Here is a 15,162-nt window from a genome sequence, read left to right as displayed (position 1 = left end):
TGCCTAATATCACACAGCTAGAGAATACCTGATGTCATATTTGAATCCAGGACTTTCCATCTTCAGGCCTAGTTTTCTATCCACTGATAGAAACATAGAGACAGTCTTTCAGACTAGATATCTCTACCTCTATAGGAGCAAGGGAATGACCAGTAGTACCGGGGCTCTGGCCCTAGCCCCGTGCCTAGCCTCTTTGCCTTCCTGGCAAAGAAGTTGGGGCTCTGTGTGGATAGAGCTTACTATCCTCCCTATACCTACATATATCTCCATCTCACCCAAAGGACTTCCCCTGCCCCTCCAGGGCTGAGAAAAGCTAACCATCCTGGATCCATGCCATAGCAGGGCCTGGACGTAGTATGTGTATCTGTCTGTTATGCTTTTGTCTTGCTGTCTATCCTTGTGCATCCTTGGGCTGGGGGTGGTGCCAGAGGAGCAGAGGCTGGAGGCTATGCCAGACAAAGGACTCCTTGGGTCTTGATTGGGGGAAGGTGTACCAACGATCTCAGCTGCTGATGGTCCCAATGCCTTCCTCTCCTCTCCCTGGCCTAGAACATCTGTGGGGACTGTGCACAGGCACAGACAGGCCTTCCAAGCTCTAGCCTGATGAAAGGAGAGAAGGGCGACCAGGGCACTCCTGGGGTTCCAGGCATTGACAACTGCGCCCGGGTAAGAGATCGTGCATTGAACGGGCACTGTGGCTAGCAAGCCCCCAGTCCCCTTACTCCCCTGACTAATGCCTCAGATTTCCTTCCCCAGTGCTTCCTAGAAAGGGACCGCCCCCGAGCAGAGGAGGCCAGAGTGAGTAAAGCTTCATTTCCCCTTTCCCTGGGGTGCTCCCTGGCTGCAGCTTCCTACATTCTTCTGGGGTGTTCTCTGGGGGTCTATGAGGGCCCTCCATTCTGTGTCTCTATTTTCTTCCCAGGGAAATGGTGAAGGGGATCCAGGATGTGCTGGGAGCCCAGGCCAGCCTGGCCCTCCGGGACTGCCAGGACAAAGAGGAGAAGAGGTGATAATAGTGACAACGATGATAATAATTACATCACCAATAATGGCCACTCTAGTTTCTGTAACATGAAAGTTTATAAAACCCTTTCTTCATTAATAACATCATAAAATAGACAGGGTGAGTTTTTTTATAAAAAGGGGAACCAAGGCTCAGAGAAGATAGTGAGCCCTCCACTGACACAGCTCTAAGGTGCTAGCACCTGGATTCAAAAACAGGACTCATGGGTCCTGATACTCAGTCATCCTTTAAGATCCTGGGATGTTAAAATTGGTGGGAGGTCTGAGATAATCCAGGCTGAGCTACATCATTTTTAAAAAACTCTTAGCTTCTATCTTGTAGTTAATACTGTGTATTGGCTCCAAGGCAGAAGAGTGGTAAGGGCTAGGCAATGGGGGTCAAGTGACTTGCCCAGGGTCACACAGCTGGGAAGTGTCTGAGGCCAGATTTGAACCTAGGACCTCCCATCTCTAGGCCTGGCTCTCAATCCACTGAGCTACCCAGCTGCCCCCTTGTATCATTTTTATAGAAGAGGCCCAGAAAAATGACCTACCCTAGGTCACACAACTCATCACTCACAGAACTGATCCAAACCCAAGCCTTCTGTCTCCTAGTCCAGTGCTCTTCCCATCACTCCAGAGAGGAGGGATCAGAGACTTCCTATCAACTAAGTCTCCCAACATCAGTCCTGCAGGGGATGGGGGAGGAAGGTCCTTGTTTTATTACCATCAGAGCCGTTTAGAGTCAGCTCTTCAATTATAGGCAGGCAGATTATCCCTGGCCAATCTTCCTTTCAAGTCCTTAATGACATTAGAGTCCACTGGGCTTAGCAAAATCTTGTGTTGACATCAGTACTATCTTTGTTTACTTTCTCTGGGAGAGCCAGATAGGGTGAGATCTCAGGCTTCTAACTTGGGTGCTTTTGGGCTTCTTTTTCAGGGTCCACCTGGAATGAGAGGCTCCCCAGGGCTCCCCGGGCCCATTGTAAGTATCCCATGTCATTGACTTGGGGCACCTGGCCTCAGGCACTAAGGGTCCTTCTAGAGAATGGGGGAGTGGACAGCCCAAATTGATGTCCCACTTCTAAGGCAAGCTGGAACCTTTTGGGATCAGGGAGCCTATATCCTCAAAATGGCCCTAGGAAGACCCATTCGTCTTCCTGGAGGCATGTGTCAGCTCTGCTTCCTGGGGCCCAGCTGGGCGGGGAACTGGGACCTCATAGTACCAGGACCTCCTTAAGCCTACCCTCCTCCCCATACTGTGTGAGAGCTGTCCCTGGACCCAGAAGGAAAGCAAGGACTCTTTGGCTAGCCATCTTGGTGACAGGCATCAGAGTAATCAGAAGTGTCTCCTTCTTCCTCTACATCATAGGACCTAGAGCTGGCAGGGTCCTTAGAGATCAAATCATCAAGTCCAATCAATGCATTTTATAGAGGAAGAAACAGGCCTAGAGAGGTGAAACGCCTGCCCCCAAGTCCCAATGGGAGTAAGCACAGAGCTAACTAGCCAGCCCTCAAAGCCAGCACAGCTCTGGCAGATTGGCTGGAGAAGAGGCTGGACAAACCTAGAGAGGGCACTTAGTCTGGATAGAAGAAGGCTTGAGGGAGGCCACTTTCGAGCAGCTCTTAAGACCAAAGGGGGTACAGCTAATCTGCGTCCACCATGGAAAGGGCGGAGGGATCAGGCTTTAGTTGCCAGAAGAGTTGTTGCCCAGAAACACTAGAGGGGATTTCTGGGCCATAGGGATTCTCTCTCTTGGCTCAAGACAAAGGGACAAGCAAAGTGACCTCTGGAGTCATTGCTCAGCCCCAGAATCCTCGGGGTCTCTGTTGTCCAGCCATCCTAGATACATGACTCTCCTCAGCCTCAGAGCTTGTTGTCTCCCCTCCCGCTCCCTAGGTACTGTGCTTTGTGAGATATGACACACCTGTTTCTCCCTTCAGGGCCCCCCAGGTTTTCCTGGCGCTGTTGGTTCCCCCGGATTACCTGTAAGAACCTAGAGCTGCACGCATTCCCCCCACCCAACCCCAGGTCTCTGTGGTTCTTGTCGGTCTCTCCTTTCGTCACCCACTCACCTTATCCCACCCCACCCCACCCAGTGTTGCTTGTCCCACTTCAGGCACAGTAGCTAACGACGATGGGTGCCCACCTCTGACCTGGAAGTTCTCTAGCCTTGCAGGGATGCTTCTAGCTCCGTGGTTTCTTCCTGACGTATGTTCCCTATCATCTCTTTTACACTCTCTTCATCTTACCTCACCTCCCTTCCCCGTCCATCCCCCTGAATTCTCATCTTCTGACACATCAATTGACCCATTCCATGGGAGCTGTATTTCCCTGCCCCTGTCCTGTCCCTCTCCCCATTCTCTTTTTTCTTCTCCCTGTGGTCTTGATGTCTTTGTTCCCAGTGGTTCTTGGGGGGCTTCCAGGAGTCTGGCAGAGATGCCAAAGCTCTCAGGATTCTTATTGCAAACTGGCCCAAAGTCAGTGCCCTGCTGGCTGACTGGGCAGCCCAGGGACCCCCGGCGACACCAGCCTGCTGATGACTTTTCCCTTCCCATGATTCAAAGTGGAGGCCATGGTAGCCTCTCCACTTTCTTCTTCTTCTTCACCCCCTCTCCTGGCATGGTATCAGGCTGGGGGTGTCGTTAATTGCTCTGCCTCCATCAGCCCCAGTGTTTGAGTCTCGCCCTGCCTGTCAGTTACAGATGCTAACCCGACCTGTGCTTACCCAACGCCACACAGCTCCTTCGCATTGTCCCATGGTCGTCCCCTCTTTCCTCTTCCTGACCCTGCCACCCAGGGAGCTGGGCTGGGGAGTCTGGGAGCGGGTGCCTCCCCCTTGTTGCGGTTCCATCTGCCTCTGTGTCTTCGTCCCCGGTGAGAAGCCCCCTCGCTTCCACCTCGTGTCTTTCCGCTTGCTTGGGTGAAGGGCCCATCTATTTGTCCCCCGTCCATCCTTGTTGTGTCGTCGTCCTGTCGTGTGAAGATGTGTGGGCACCGCGGGACGCAGGAGGGTGGGAGGGGGCCTAGGGAAAGCAAGAGAGCTTTCCTCCTTCGGCCAGCCAAGGCAATGTCACTGGCAGCATTGGGGATGGGAAGAAACACAGACTTTGCTACCCAAAGTGTCAGGTGCTGCTCCCTCGGGAGCGCCCCTGTTTTCTTTTTCCTCTGCCCTGGGTGTTTGGGGGATAGGACGGGTAAGTACTGGGTGTGGGGTGACAGGAGCCTCTCTGGGGTAGGGGAGGATGCCATTTACAGCCATTACGGTCACTCGGTTGTGTGGAGGAGGAGGGCAGATAAGTCTTGAGCACCATTTCCTTCAGGGGAGCTCCTTGAGGAGAAGCAGCCCTGTGGAGGAGAACACTTCTTTTATGAGTCACTCCTTTGGGGGGAAGAACGTTGCAGACAGGCCAGGGGCTCTCCCGCTAAGAGTGTGTGTGTCTGGCTCTCGGGGGGGCATCCCTTGTGTTCCCTTCTCTGGGCATGCTTCTTTGAGGCTCACCACTCCCATCGGACCGCCACTCCTCTCAACAGACCATTCACAAGCCAGTCTCTGAGTATCCGCCCCATGCTGACTTTTCTGTGGTGTATCTATGTTTGGGGGAGAGGTTAGGCGTTGGGGAGGGGGCCAGATCAAGGCGAGCCTTCCACCTAGAATGAGTCTTCAGCCTCTCCTATACAGTCCTGTATAGGACTCCTGGCTCCCACCCCAAGGGCATGGCCGGAGGAGAAGGGCAGATGCCCCGAGGCCGTGTGCCTGCTTCTTAGAAACTGGTTAATATTAAATAAATATTACAATGTATGGCTTACATGAAACTTTGGACTGGCTCCAGGGCCTCTCTTTTTTTTTTAACCCTTACCTTCCATCTTAGAATCACTATTGTGTATTGTTTCCAAGGCAGAAGGGCGGTAAGGGCTAGGCGACTTGCCCAGGGTCACCCCCAGCTAGGAAGGGTCTGAGGCCATATTTGAACCCAGGACCTCCCATCCCCAGGCCTGACGCTCTCTCGTTGAACCACCTAGATACTTGGCTCCAGAAACTTTTTTGGATGACTTCAGTTCTTCCGCTCCCATCGTGGATACACTTTGTCTCTCTACTACTTTATAATTTACAAAGTATGGGCAGCCAGGTAGCACAGTGGAGAGAGAGCCAAGGCAGGAATTGGTCCAGGGTTCCCACGTGGCCTCAGACACTTCCTGGCTGTCCTTAACCCCATTGCCTAGCCCTTGCCACTCTTCTATCTTAGAACTGATAATGAGGCAGGAGGTAAGAGGTTTGTTTTTTTTAATTGGCGAAGTACTTTCCTTCTAAAAAACAACCCTGTAAAATAAAATTTATTTCTTAAAAAAATAATAATAATTTAAATTAAATTAAAAACAACCCTGTGAGGCAGGAAGTGCGTGATTTTCTCCATTTATAGCTATGGAGATAGACGCACAGAGTAGAAATGACTTGCCCAGAGCCACACAGGCTTGGAGCTGGCCCTCCTGACTGAACCCAGGGCCCTTTGCTCTGGAGCTTTCTGCGTCCCCCATTATCCCTTATCTCCCAGGGTGTGGGCCCGAGCCACCCATACTGAGCAGACAGGTGGACAGCCTGTGGCGCGTAATTGTAGGGGACAGATGTGTCAGAAGCCAACAGATGGTTTGGCCCTGCCGTCCCCAACAGCTTCCATTTGCTGGGTCTAAAACTAGGTCATCCCTTCCTGACCAGAAAACACCAGACAGAAGCTGGCTCCTCGGACGCTGACCCTATGAGGCTTTGTAATGGAAAGGCGGGCTCGAATCTCAGGGGGGTCCCACCAGGGACATGCCAGTGTGGGTGGATTGGGCCCAGGCACAGCCGGTGTGAGCCGTGGGCAGAGAAATGGGGGGCAGGCGGGGATGTTGGGGGGAAGGGAAGAAGAACCGTCTGCCCAAGGGCTTCTTTCGTCTTTTCTTTTAAGGGTCTGCAGGGAGAACGTGGTCTCACGGGGCTGACAGGAGACAAGGGGGAGCCGGTAAGCTCAGAGGGATGCGGCCCTGCGTGGTCCCGGGGACCCCAGGCGGGAGGCGGTGTTGGGCCATGACTGCTTGTCAGAACCCCCAGTAAGATGGCAGTAGATGGCGTGTATATCAGTGGTGGATGACTCAGCGCGGAGAGGGTAAACCCACACGTTGGGCGACATCACCGGGAACCAAAAAGGCTCTGACAGATGGGAAGGATGGGCCCCGTGGAGGAAGATAAAGTGCAATGGGAGTAAGTGTCAGCTGCTACGCTTGGGACGGCAAAATCACCCGAGATGCAGGATGGAGAAAATGTGACTAGAGAGGTTGAGTGAAAAAGGTCTGGAGTCTGAGCCAGCCAATAAGGGAATACAAAGCATTTGCTAAAGGCTTACTGTGTGCCAGGCACCGTGGCAAGCGCCGGGAATACAAATACAAGCAAGAGCCAGTCCCTGCCTTCTAGGGGCTCACTTTCTGATGGGAATATGTGGGGTGTGGTGGCCCCAAAACTCCCAGGGATGGTGAATGGCACCACAGGGCAGCTGCCTGGCACGCTCCTTCCTGGAGCAATGGTAGTGTTGATTGGATTACTATTTCCAAAGAAGGGGGGGAGTGGAGGCAAGGGGAGAAGAGAAGAGAGGGTAAACAAAGGGAGCTAGGTGGCTCAATGGAGAGCGTGCCAGGCCTGGAGTTAGGAGGAACTGAATTCAAATAGTTGTGGAAGATCTGGGTTCCAATCTGACCTCAGACATTTTCTAGCTATGGACCCCGCGGCAAGTCACTTAACCCCAGTGGCCTAGCCCTTGGCACTCTTCTGCCTTAGAGTTGATCCTTAGTATCAATTCTAAGAAGGTACGGGTTTAAATTATTTTTAACTAAAAAAAAAACCACAATATGGGGGGCTGTGGGAATTTGTGCTCACTCCTTGGCCTAGGAGAACAGCACATCCTCCTCCCCTTAGCTGGCCATCCCCTTCTCCAGGATCTGGTCTCTGGAGGTCCAGCGCAGAGGAGCCTGGTCAAGAGGCTGTGGAGGCCACAGCAATGGCAGACAGGCATGGGCGGGTGATAGGGCAAAGCAGGGAGACAGAGTCAGTATAGGGCGCTCCTAAAGGGGCAACCCAAAGTGGCTGGAGGGCCCTGGAGCTGCATTCAGAGACTGAAGGCATCTGGAAGAGAGAACGTCTGGCCGAGGGATAGGACTCTTAAGGAAGGACACTGACCAACTCCGGAGCCCAAAGCGGGGGTGGCAGGGTGGGCCGGAGGGGCAGGAGCCAGGCCTGGAAGCCATGCCATATGCACATCAGTCCAAAGTACCAGGTCGCTTTAGCCTGGAGAAGGAAAGAGGGATGGGGACATGGCGGCTGCTTTCAGAGCCTTCAAGGGCTGCCACGTGGCCCAAGCAGTAGACTTGTTTTGTTTGGCCCCCAAAGCAACTGGCGAAATTGCCACGTGGCAGATTTTTGCTAGATTCAAAGACTTCCTAATGGCCAGAGCTGCTTCCAAGTGGACCAGGTTGCTTCTTTGCCCCCATCGTCAGGAGGCTGGATGACCCATTTGCCAGGGAGGGAAGAGAGATGTCTTCCCTTTCGATGGCCTTGGGGTCCCCTCCGACTCAGATTGGGGTGCTTGGCCCATCGCTGCAGCCCATTTGGGATAGAGCCTCAGGAAGCAGGGCAGGGGACCCACGCCAGTGGGCCTCTTCTGGCAGCAAAGGCCCCCAATCCCAAGAAACAAAATCCCCAGCAGCGTCAAACGGTGGCAGCCTCCCTTCCTGCTCCAGACCGCGCGGGTGTGGGTCAGTGCAACGGACACTCAGAGCCACACACGAGGGACTGGTCATTGGGGTCAGTTTCTGCTCGGACAATCAGGGAGCTAGGGGGAGGGGACAGGAAGACCAGGGAGGTAGTGAGGGAAGAAGGGATTGGATGCAGGATGGACTGAGGAATAGTGTGTGGGATGGCTTCTAACGGGACCCAGAGGGGCTTGGCGGGAGCCACGGTGGGGCCGCCATTGGCATCCCTTCTAGATTGGAAGCAATGGATCCCCTGCCCTCACCACCGCCTCCTCTCCTCACTCCGTAGAGGCTCTCCCTCACCAATGTCCTGGTCTTTTTCCTCCACCCTGGAATCCTCCTTCCAGCCTCCACCCTCCCAGTGCTGCCTCCAGCCTAGTTCCCAGGGAGAGAGCCAATCTGGAGCTGGCTGCTGGGTCCTGTTAATTAAGTCCTGCTGCCAGGCAGACTGGTGGGGTGGGCATGGGCAGAGACAGGGAGAGCTTATGTCTAGGAGGGCGAGGATGGAGGCCCCGGGGGTGGACGAGCTGGGCCAGTGGTGCTGGCACTGGCTGGGGCAGCCTGGAATTCGGAGCGGAGCCTGGATTTGGGGAGAGGTTGCTGCCTCATCTCTGCTTTCCTTTGCAGGGCCCACCGGGACAGCCGGGCTACCCAGGTGCCATGGGACCTCCGGGACTGCCTGTGAGTAAGAACCGGAGAGGGTAGTTGCTTCAGACTCCCGTGGGCTGGGGGAAGACGAGGAAGAGAACACCTGGGCTGGGTCAAGTGCCCTGGGAAAGATGGGCATCAAAGAAGCTTTGGGTATCCCTGTTCTGGCAAATCCTCCCTAGCCTTGTCCCCAGCTGGGTTCCCTCCAGCCTGCCCCTGTCCAACGGCAGACTGAATTTCAGGGCTCGATGGCTGCAGGGGCCGCTGGGACTTGGAGGGGCCTTGTGTCCAGCGGCCACATCCCACTCCCCGACGTCCCAGAGAGCCCCTCTGGAGGGAGCCCGTCTCCTCTTCCCGCTGCCAGTCCGGGCAGGCATTCCACGTCTGTTCCCTCCGCAAACATATAAGCACTGGCTGTCCTCGGCCTGGGAGAATTGCAAAGTTTAGATAAGACACAATCCCTGCCCTCCTGGAGCTAATCAACGCTAATAAGAGCATTAGAGAGATGCATTCATAATGCTCTGCAGGGCCTGAGGGGGAAAATCATTACTGACAAATCTTTGTGGCGGGCATCTGATTTGGGTGTTAAAGGCTGAGTAGCTGCTCATTAGGGGAAAAGGACATTCTTATTATTAGGAACAGCACAACGGAAGTGGTGCCTTTATTGAGAGACACACGTTATAAAGGGCCTTGAATGCTGGGCAATAGGGAGGCAGTGAAGGCTCTTGAGCAGAGCAGTGACAGATCTATACCTACACAGAGGCATGTATTAGTCTGTGATGGACGGATCAGTGGAGGGGCTGCATTCGGGTGGTCATGAGCATGGAGGAGGAGGCAGGCAGATGCCCCAATGCTCCCCGGGATGGCTTTGGTGATCACTGATTGGATGTGAGGGAAGAAGCAAAGGGCACTCCCTGGCAGTGCCTGCCATTTCAGGGGAACCAGTGCAAAGGCTCCAGCCTTCTCCAGTGCATCTGCTTCAGAACGGGGCTGCATAGTAGCTGCCTTCTGCGCCCCTCTGGTCAGAGCTCTGCCGGGCGGTGGGGCTAATTTTGGCTTTTCTACCTGTGTGCCAAGGGCATCAAGGGAGAGCGTGGCTACACGGGTCCTGCCGGGGAGAAGGGAGAGTCGGTGAGTCACGGCCTCGGAGGGGGTGTGTTGATCCTGGAAGATTATTCTGGAAGCTGGAGAAGAGGAGACCATCACAGCCCCCACCCTCACTTCCTGCTACCCCCTCAGCCTCCCCAGCTGTATCTCATCGTGGGCTCCTCCTAGTCACAGCCGCTGGTGTGGGAGGGAGCAAGTGGGTGCCCAGAGCCCTAGGGGTACCGGCTCTAGAGTGAGAGGGGAGAAGCGCTGGACTGGGTAGAAAAGCCTTCTGGATTGCGAGGGCCTCGCTGTGCGTCCTGATTCTGCCCCCTGCCCCATGTCTATCCTCATCCATAAAATGAGGGGGTTGGGCTCGGATCACCTCTCGGGTCCCTTCCGGCTTCAAATCTACCATCCTGTGAGAAACCCTCCAACCCCGGAGGATTGATTTCCGGAGCATTCATCCCCAGGGCCAGGACGGGAATCCGAGTCTCCCCACTCCCGTCCTGAGGCTCGGCCTCTATTTTAGAGCTGCCTCCCTCCCCTCGTTCCTCTTTTCCTCCATTCTCCACAAAAGCAGAGCTGGCTAGAGTGAAGGTCTGGTACAACAAGGCCACGGCCTCTGGTTCTGGTCCTGCCTGTGCCTTGCCGTTGGACCCTAGGCAGGTTTCTTTCCTATCCCCGGCCCTTGTGTCCTCCTCTGTAAAGAGAGATGGGGAACCAGCTGCGAGCTGGGAATCGGAAGCCCCGGCCCCTGCTCCCTTCTCTTCTCCCTGTAGGCCTCTCTGGGCCTCCAGGATCCCTGCCTGTCCGTTCTGATATCCTCTGGTCCCTCCACTCTGGCCCGGGCCCGTTTGGGTCTTCCAGACCATGGGTGCATGCTCTTCTTCCACTCCAGCGGCTCGCGCACCACTGCATTGCAGGAGATCACCTTGCCGCGGTTCCTAGGTCTCCCTGAAGTGCCGCTGCCCGGCTCTGCCTGTCTGCCCCATTCCTCCCCCGACTGGCAGCCGATTCAGTTGGGTTTTGTCCCCCACCTCTCTTCTGGGCCAACCTGGCCCTCCCCTGCGGCCTGTGTTTCTCCCTTCAGACAAAGGGGGTCTCGGGCTCCCGGGTCCCCTCCTCATTTAAGCAGAAGCAGCGTGGTCCTAGTGCCTGGCCGGTCAGGCAAGATCACCGTGTCCTTCCCCCCCTGCCCCAAGTCCTTCAAGTTCCACAGTAAATCCGCTCTCTTGATCCTTGAACCTTCAAGGTTGCTCATTGGATTTATCTCGGCCTCTAGGGTCCACCAGGAGCTGAAGGTCTCCCAGGCCCCATAGGCCCTGCGGTGAGTATGGAAGGGCTCTCAGGGGAGGTGGTGGGGAGGTGCTGAGAGGAAAGAAGGCGAGGGCAAGGCACCCATTTTCTTTTCCTGTGGGTGACAGGGTCCCCGAGGAGAAAGAGGAGCCCAAGGTGGTGCTGGTGAGAAGGGAGACCAGGTAAGTGCGAAGGGAATAAATGTATGTGTGTGCACGTGCATTTATAAGAGGGAAAAAAGGAGAGGGGGAAAGCAATCAGCCGATATTACAACACCATCTGCGCCAGGCCCTGTGGTAAGTACTGGGCATATAAAGGGCGAGGGAAGCCCTGCCCTCAGGAAGCTTATATTCTATCATGTGGAGGATGTGCATATGTGGACTAGGTTGGGGTAACCCACGTAGATGACTTGCTTGAGGCTGGTTATCTCTGATGGGTCAAGGAAGGGGTGGCACTGAGTTTGGTGCCAATGAGTAATGCCAGTCATCATTCCTTTTTCTGCATGAGTCTCCCCTTGAATTCCACTTTTCAACCCCTTGGCTTCCATTGTTACCTGTCTACACTTCCCTCTGTTGGAAGCAAGATGGGGAGTGGAGAAAGTAACAGGGGAATATCTGGTGATTGAGGCAGAGGGTTGTCTGCTTCCAAAAGATAATACTAGAGAAATGTAAAATGTATGACCTGTAAGATACAGGCTCCCTAACCCCTCCTCCCAGAGCATCTTTGACTAGTGCGTGTTTAGCCTCTGCTGCAAGAGCTTTGGTTATGGGGAACCCACTGCCCCCACGAGCAACCAGTTGTTCAACTTTGGAACATCTCTGTTAGCCAATTTCCATCTACGTCGAGCTGAAAGGCTCTTGCCCTTATTGCTCTGCTCCTTTCCTCTGGAGCCTTGGAGAACAAAATGAACCTGTCTTCCCCATGGCAGTCCTTCACATAGGTAGGAACTTACCATTCCTTGTTTTGTCCTACAGGGATTTCAGGGGCAGCCGGGCTTCCCAGGCCCACCGGTGAGTAGAATTGAATCAGGAATATTGTAGAAGGCCCTTTGCCCTGATAGAAAGAATGACCATGAAGAAAGAGGGTGGCTAAAGTGGGTTTAAGGGAGCGGGGTGGGTTAGACATAGGAAGTTAGGGGAATATGAGGTGGCTAGGACAGAGAGTTTCCTGCTTCCAGAAGATGGAAGCATCATGTCTAGGAAGAGAGCAGGTGCTGAGAGATTCACACAGAGAGATCATGGCTTGAAGTCGGTCCCCTCTGTTCTTACAGGGGCCCCCAGGATTCCCAGGCAAAGCAGGACCAGCTGGCCCACCTGGCCCCCAAGCTGAGAAGGTGAGCAGGGGAAGGGCTGGTGGGAGCCGGGGTGGCTTATGAGCTAAGCTTCCCTTCAGAGCCACCAGAAGTTTGGCTGATTTCTTCTATTAGCCATTCCAAGTTATATAAACAGATACCAAGACACTTCCCCGTGGTATGCGAGGAAAGGCGAGGGAAGGAGGAGCGGGGAAGGGCCCTGGCGGATTGAAGAAACAGATGGATTCTGGGATGGGTAAAGGAGGAAAGAGGATTGGGATGGTGGGGGAGGAGGTTGTTTGGGTTAGGGGCTTTGAATCCTTGCGGCTGCCAATTGGAGGGGGGAGGAGGGCTTGGAGAAGGGGGGAAAGTGGTAGAAGGCCAGATATTCTGAGTGAAAAGGCTTCTGCAAAGAGAAGGGGGTGGGATGGAAAAGTGAGGCCAAGCCCTGGGAGGCCTTTTGGCTTGAGCATTAGTCCCGCCTCTCTGTGCCCCCTCCAGTTGGCTCCTTACAGGGTCTGCCTTTCTGCCCTGAAAGAGAAAAATAGAGAGAGGGAGGGATGGGCCTTGGCTGAGCCCAGTTTTTCCTCTAGGTCCCAGAGAGCAAACAGAGTTGCTCTCTGAGGTCTTTCCTTAGGGGTTCTAAACATCTAGCTCCTCTGTCCCCAGGTCTGACCTACTTTTGAGGGGTGGGGTGGAGGGAGGGCTCAATTCCACATTGATTAAACATCTCCTGTGCAGGATGCTGGGGGAAATAAGAAGTTTAGATAGGACGACCCTGCTAGAGCTTACAGTCTAGTATGGAGATGGGGCACCTCAGTAACGACTCATTTAGACAGTATGCCAGGGTTTACATCTGTCCCAGTAATCCTGGGAGATAGGTCATGCACAAGTAGTAGTATTCCCATTGGAGAGAAAGCAAACTGAGGCTTATGAAGGTGAATGCTTTGCCCAGGATCACATGAGAGTGAATGCCTGAGTCAGGATAAGAATCTGATTCTTTCCCAACTCTGAGTGTCCTGCCAAAATACCACACTGATTTCTGGCATGAAGTGTTACATAAGAGCATTCAAGGGAAACAAAACACAAATTGAGGATTAGATGAGTTCTAAGGCAAAAGGTTATTTTCAGCTCCTAAGATCAGGAAGGGCTTCCTGGAGGAAAAGGCATTTTACTTGGGCTTAGCATGATGGGTAAGAAAAAGTCCAACAGGTGAGAGCAGGGAAGGAGGGCTTTCTAAGCATAAGGAATAGTATAACCCCACCCCAAAAAAAACCCAAAGCACTAGGCCAGTATGGGAAATGAAGAGAGTCAAGTTTAGCCAGAAAAGAAAATATCCGGAAAGGGAAAGGGACATGAGATGAAGCTAGAAAAGAAAGAAGGGTGCAGATTATAGAGGGCCTACGATGCCAGGCAAAGGAGCCTGAACTTTACTTTAGGTGGCAGGAAATTACCAAATGGTTTTGAGCAAAAGGTTAACATGAACAGACCTGTATACAAGGAAGATTCTTGGCAACAAGGGTGGCCAGTAGCGGGGAAGAATAGAGCTGGGAAAATGTGTTAGGGAGCTAGTATGGGCAGGAGTTCAAGCTGGCAGCAATAAGGACCTGCAAGAGGGAGGTCATATGAATCCAGAGTCAAGGGCTCTAAGATGGACCAGGGACAATTATCCTACCATGGAGGTAGGGGAGAAGTAAGGTAACCAGAGGAGGCTCCTGAGTCCAGGGCCCTAAGCCAGCTGGGAAGGAACTATGTATGTGGGTGTTTGGAAGTGGGGGAAAAGACAGAGGCAGAGAGGAGAGGAGAGAGAGACAGACATAGAGACAGAAAAGGAGAGAAGAGAGAAAGACAGACTTGGAGAAGAGACACACAGGAATGGGAGGGAGGGAGAGACAAAGAAGGAGAGGCAGGAAGAAAGATGGGGGAGAAAGAGGGAGAGGCAGACAGACAAAGAAAGGAAGGGAGAGAAAGAAAATGGGAAGAATGAAGGGAAAGAGGAGAGGAAGAAATGGAGGGAGGGAGAGATGGAGAGGGAAAGAGAAGCAAGAGACAGGCTAAAAGTGATGCTGACTGCAGAAAAGGGATGCTTTTCTCTTTTGCAGTTATTTCTCCCAATCTGTCAGCACAGAATCCTGTGACCCACCCATAGCATAAAGCTTTAAAAGCAGCCAAGCGGTTGGCTGCCTTGTCTCTATCATCGCCTCCCCCTTCCCAAAGGAGAAGAGCATTTCCTTCTTGCTTTCATATGGTTCCCTCTCCTCCTACTGGAGCACATTCTGCCCTGGGGTACCCTCTCACTCCCCTCCCCTCTTTTTAGACCTTGCCCTTGTCTAGGAGGAGGAGATACACGTCCAGACGTGTTGAGCAGAGTCACTCTCTTCTCTATATAGGGAGTGATTTGGCCTGGTGGATCCCATGCCTCCCTGGCCCCTACTATAATCAAGTGAGTTTTGCAGAGAAGCCTAGGCAGCTGCTCTCTGCCCCCTGGTAGGCCACGGTTTGGGGGAGTGAACACAGATATTTCTAGAGTTGTGCTGCCCCCTCTCAGCTAGAACAGACATTGCAGTGCCTAACAGCACAGGCCCAGAGGAGAGGGGCTGCCTTAGATAGGCACTTAAGGGACATTGAAATACAGAATTTCAGAGCCTGAAAAGGACCTTAAAATAGAGAATGCAGATTGTTAGAGCTGGAAGGACCTTGGAGAGCATCCTGTTACAAAACCTCAGATCTGGAAGTCAATCCAGCCTATACCTGACAAAGAACCTTTTCTCTTCCATTTCCCACTTTACCTCCAGGTAGGAGGCACCCCAGGAGGGAGGCAATTCTTCTGTCCCAAGACCACCCCATTCCATAGACCACTCCTTGAGCCCCAATCTGTACCTTGTATCCATTGCTCCCACTCCTACAATCCGAGCCTGCTCCAGCCTAATGTTCTTCCAGTACTTAAAGCTCTCTGCCATGTCCCACCTGCTTTCTCTTCAAGCACCACATCCATGGTTCCTTCTACTAATCTTTGGGCACCATGTTCTTTGGTCCACTCTTCTTCCTGGCTGCC

The 15,162-nt window shown here is 53.4% G+C and overlaps 1 protein-coding gene across 7 annotated transcripts in view; it reads left to right on the top strand.

The window, feature by feature from the left end:
* Positions 1-15,162, top strand: part of COL16A1 (collagen type XVI alpha 1 chain) — an 80,275-nt gene that overhangs the window by 46,718 nt on the left and 18,395 nt on the right. For 3 of the 7 annotated variants that reach the window (XM_056795242.1, XM_056795238.1, XM_056795237.1), the window contains 12 exons: positions 550-666; positions 757-798; positions 923-1,006; positions 1,943-1,987; positions 2,947-2,991; positions 5,950-6,003; positions 8,411-8,464; positions 9,509-9,562; positions 10,803-10,847; positions 10,945-10,998; positions 11,791-11,826; positions 12,087-12,149. In XM_056795242.1, coding sequence (XP_056651220.1) covers positions 550-666; positions 757-798; positions 923-1,006; positions 1,943-1,987; positions 2,947-2,991; positions 5,950-6,003; positions 8,411-8,464; positions 9,509-9,562; positions 10,803-10,847; positions 10,945-10,998; positions 11,791-11,826; positions 12,087-12,149 — 693 coding nt within the window. The remainder of the gene's footprint in view (positions 1-549; positions 667-756; positions 799-922; positions 1,007-1,942; positions 1,988-2,946; positions 2,992-5,949; positions 6,004-8,410; positions 8,465-9,508; positions 9,563-10,802; positions 10,848-10,944; positions 10,999-11,790; positions 11,827-12,086; positions 12,150-15,162) is intronic. The other 4 variants (XM_056795239.1, XM_056795236.1, XM_056795240.1 and 1 more) reach the window with 3 other exon arrangements.

Source organism: Monodelphis domestica, chromosome 4 (genome assembly GCF_027887165.1).
Source record: "Monodelphis domestica isolate mMonDom1 chromosome 4, mMonDom1.pri, whole genome shotgun sequence".
Classification (NCBI taxonomy): Eukaryota; Metazoa; Chordata; class Mammalia; order Didelphimorphia; family Didelphidae; genus Monodelphis; species Monodelphis domestica.
Note: the sequence above shows the minus strand (reverse complement) of the source record. Positions and strands in the feature narration are given on the sequence as shown.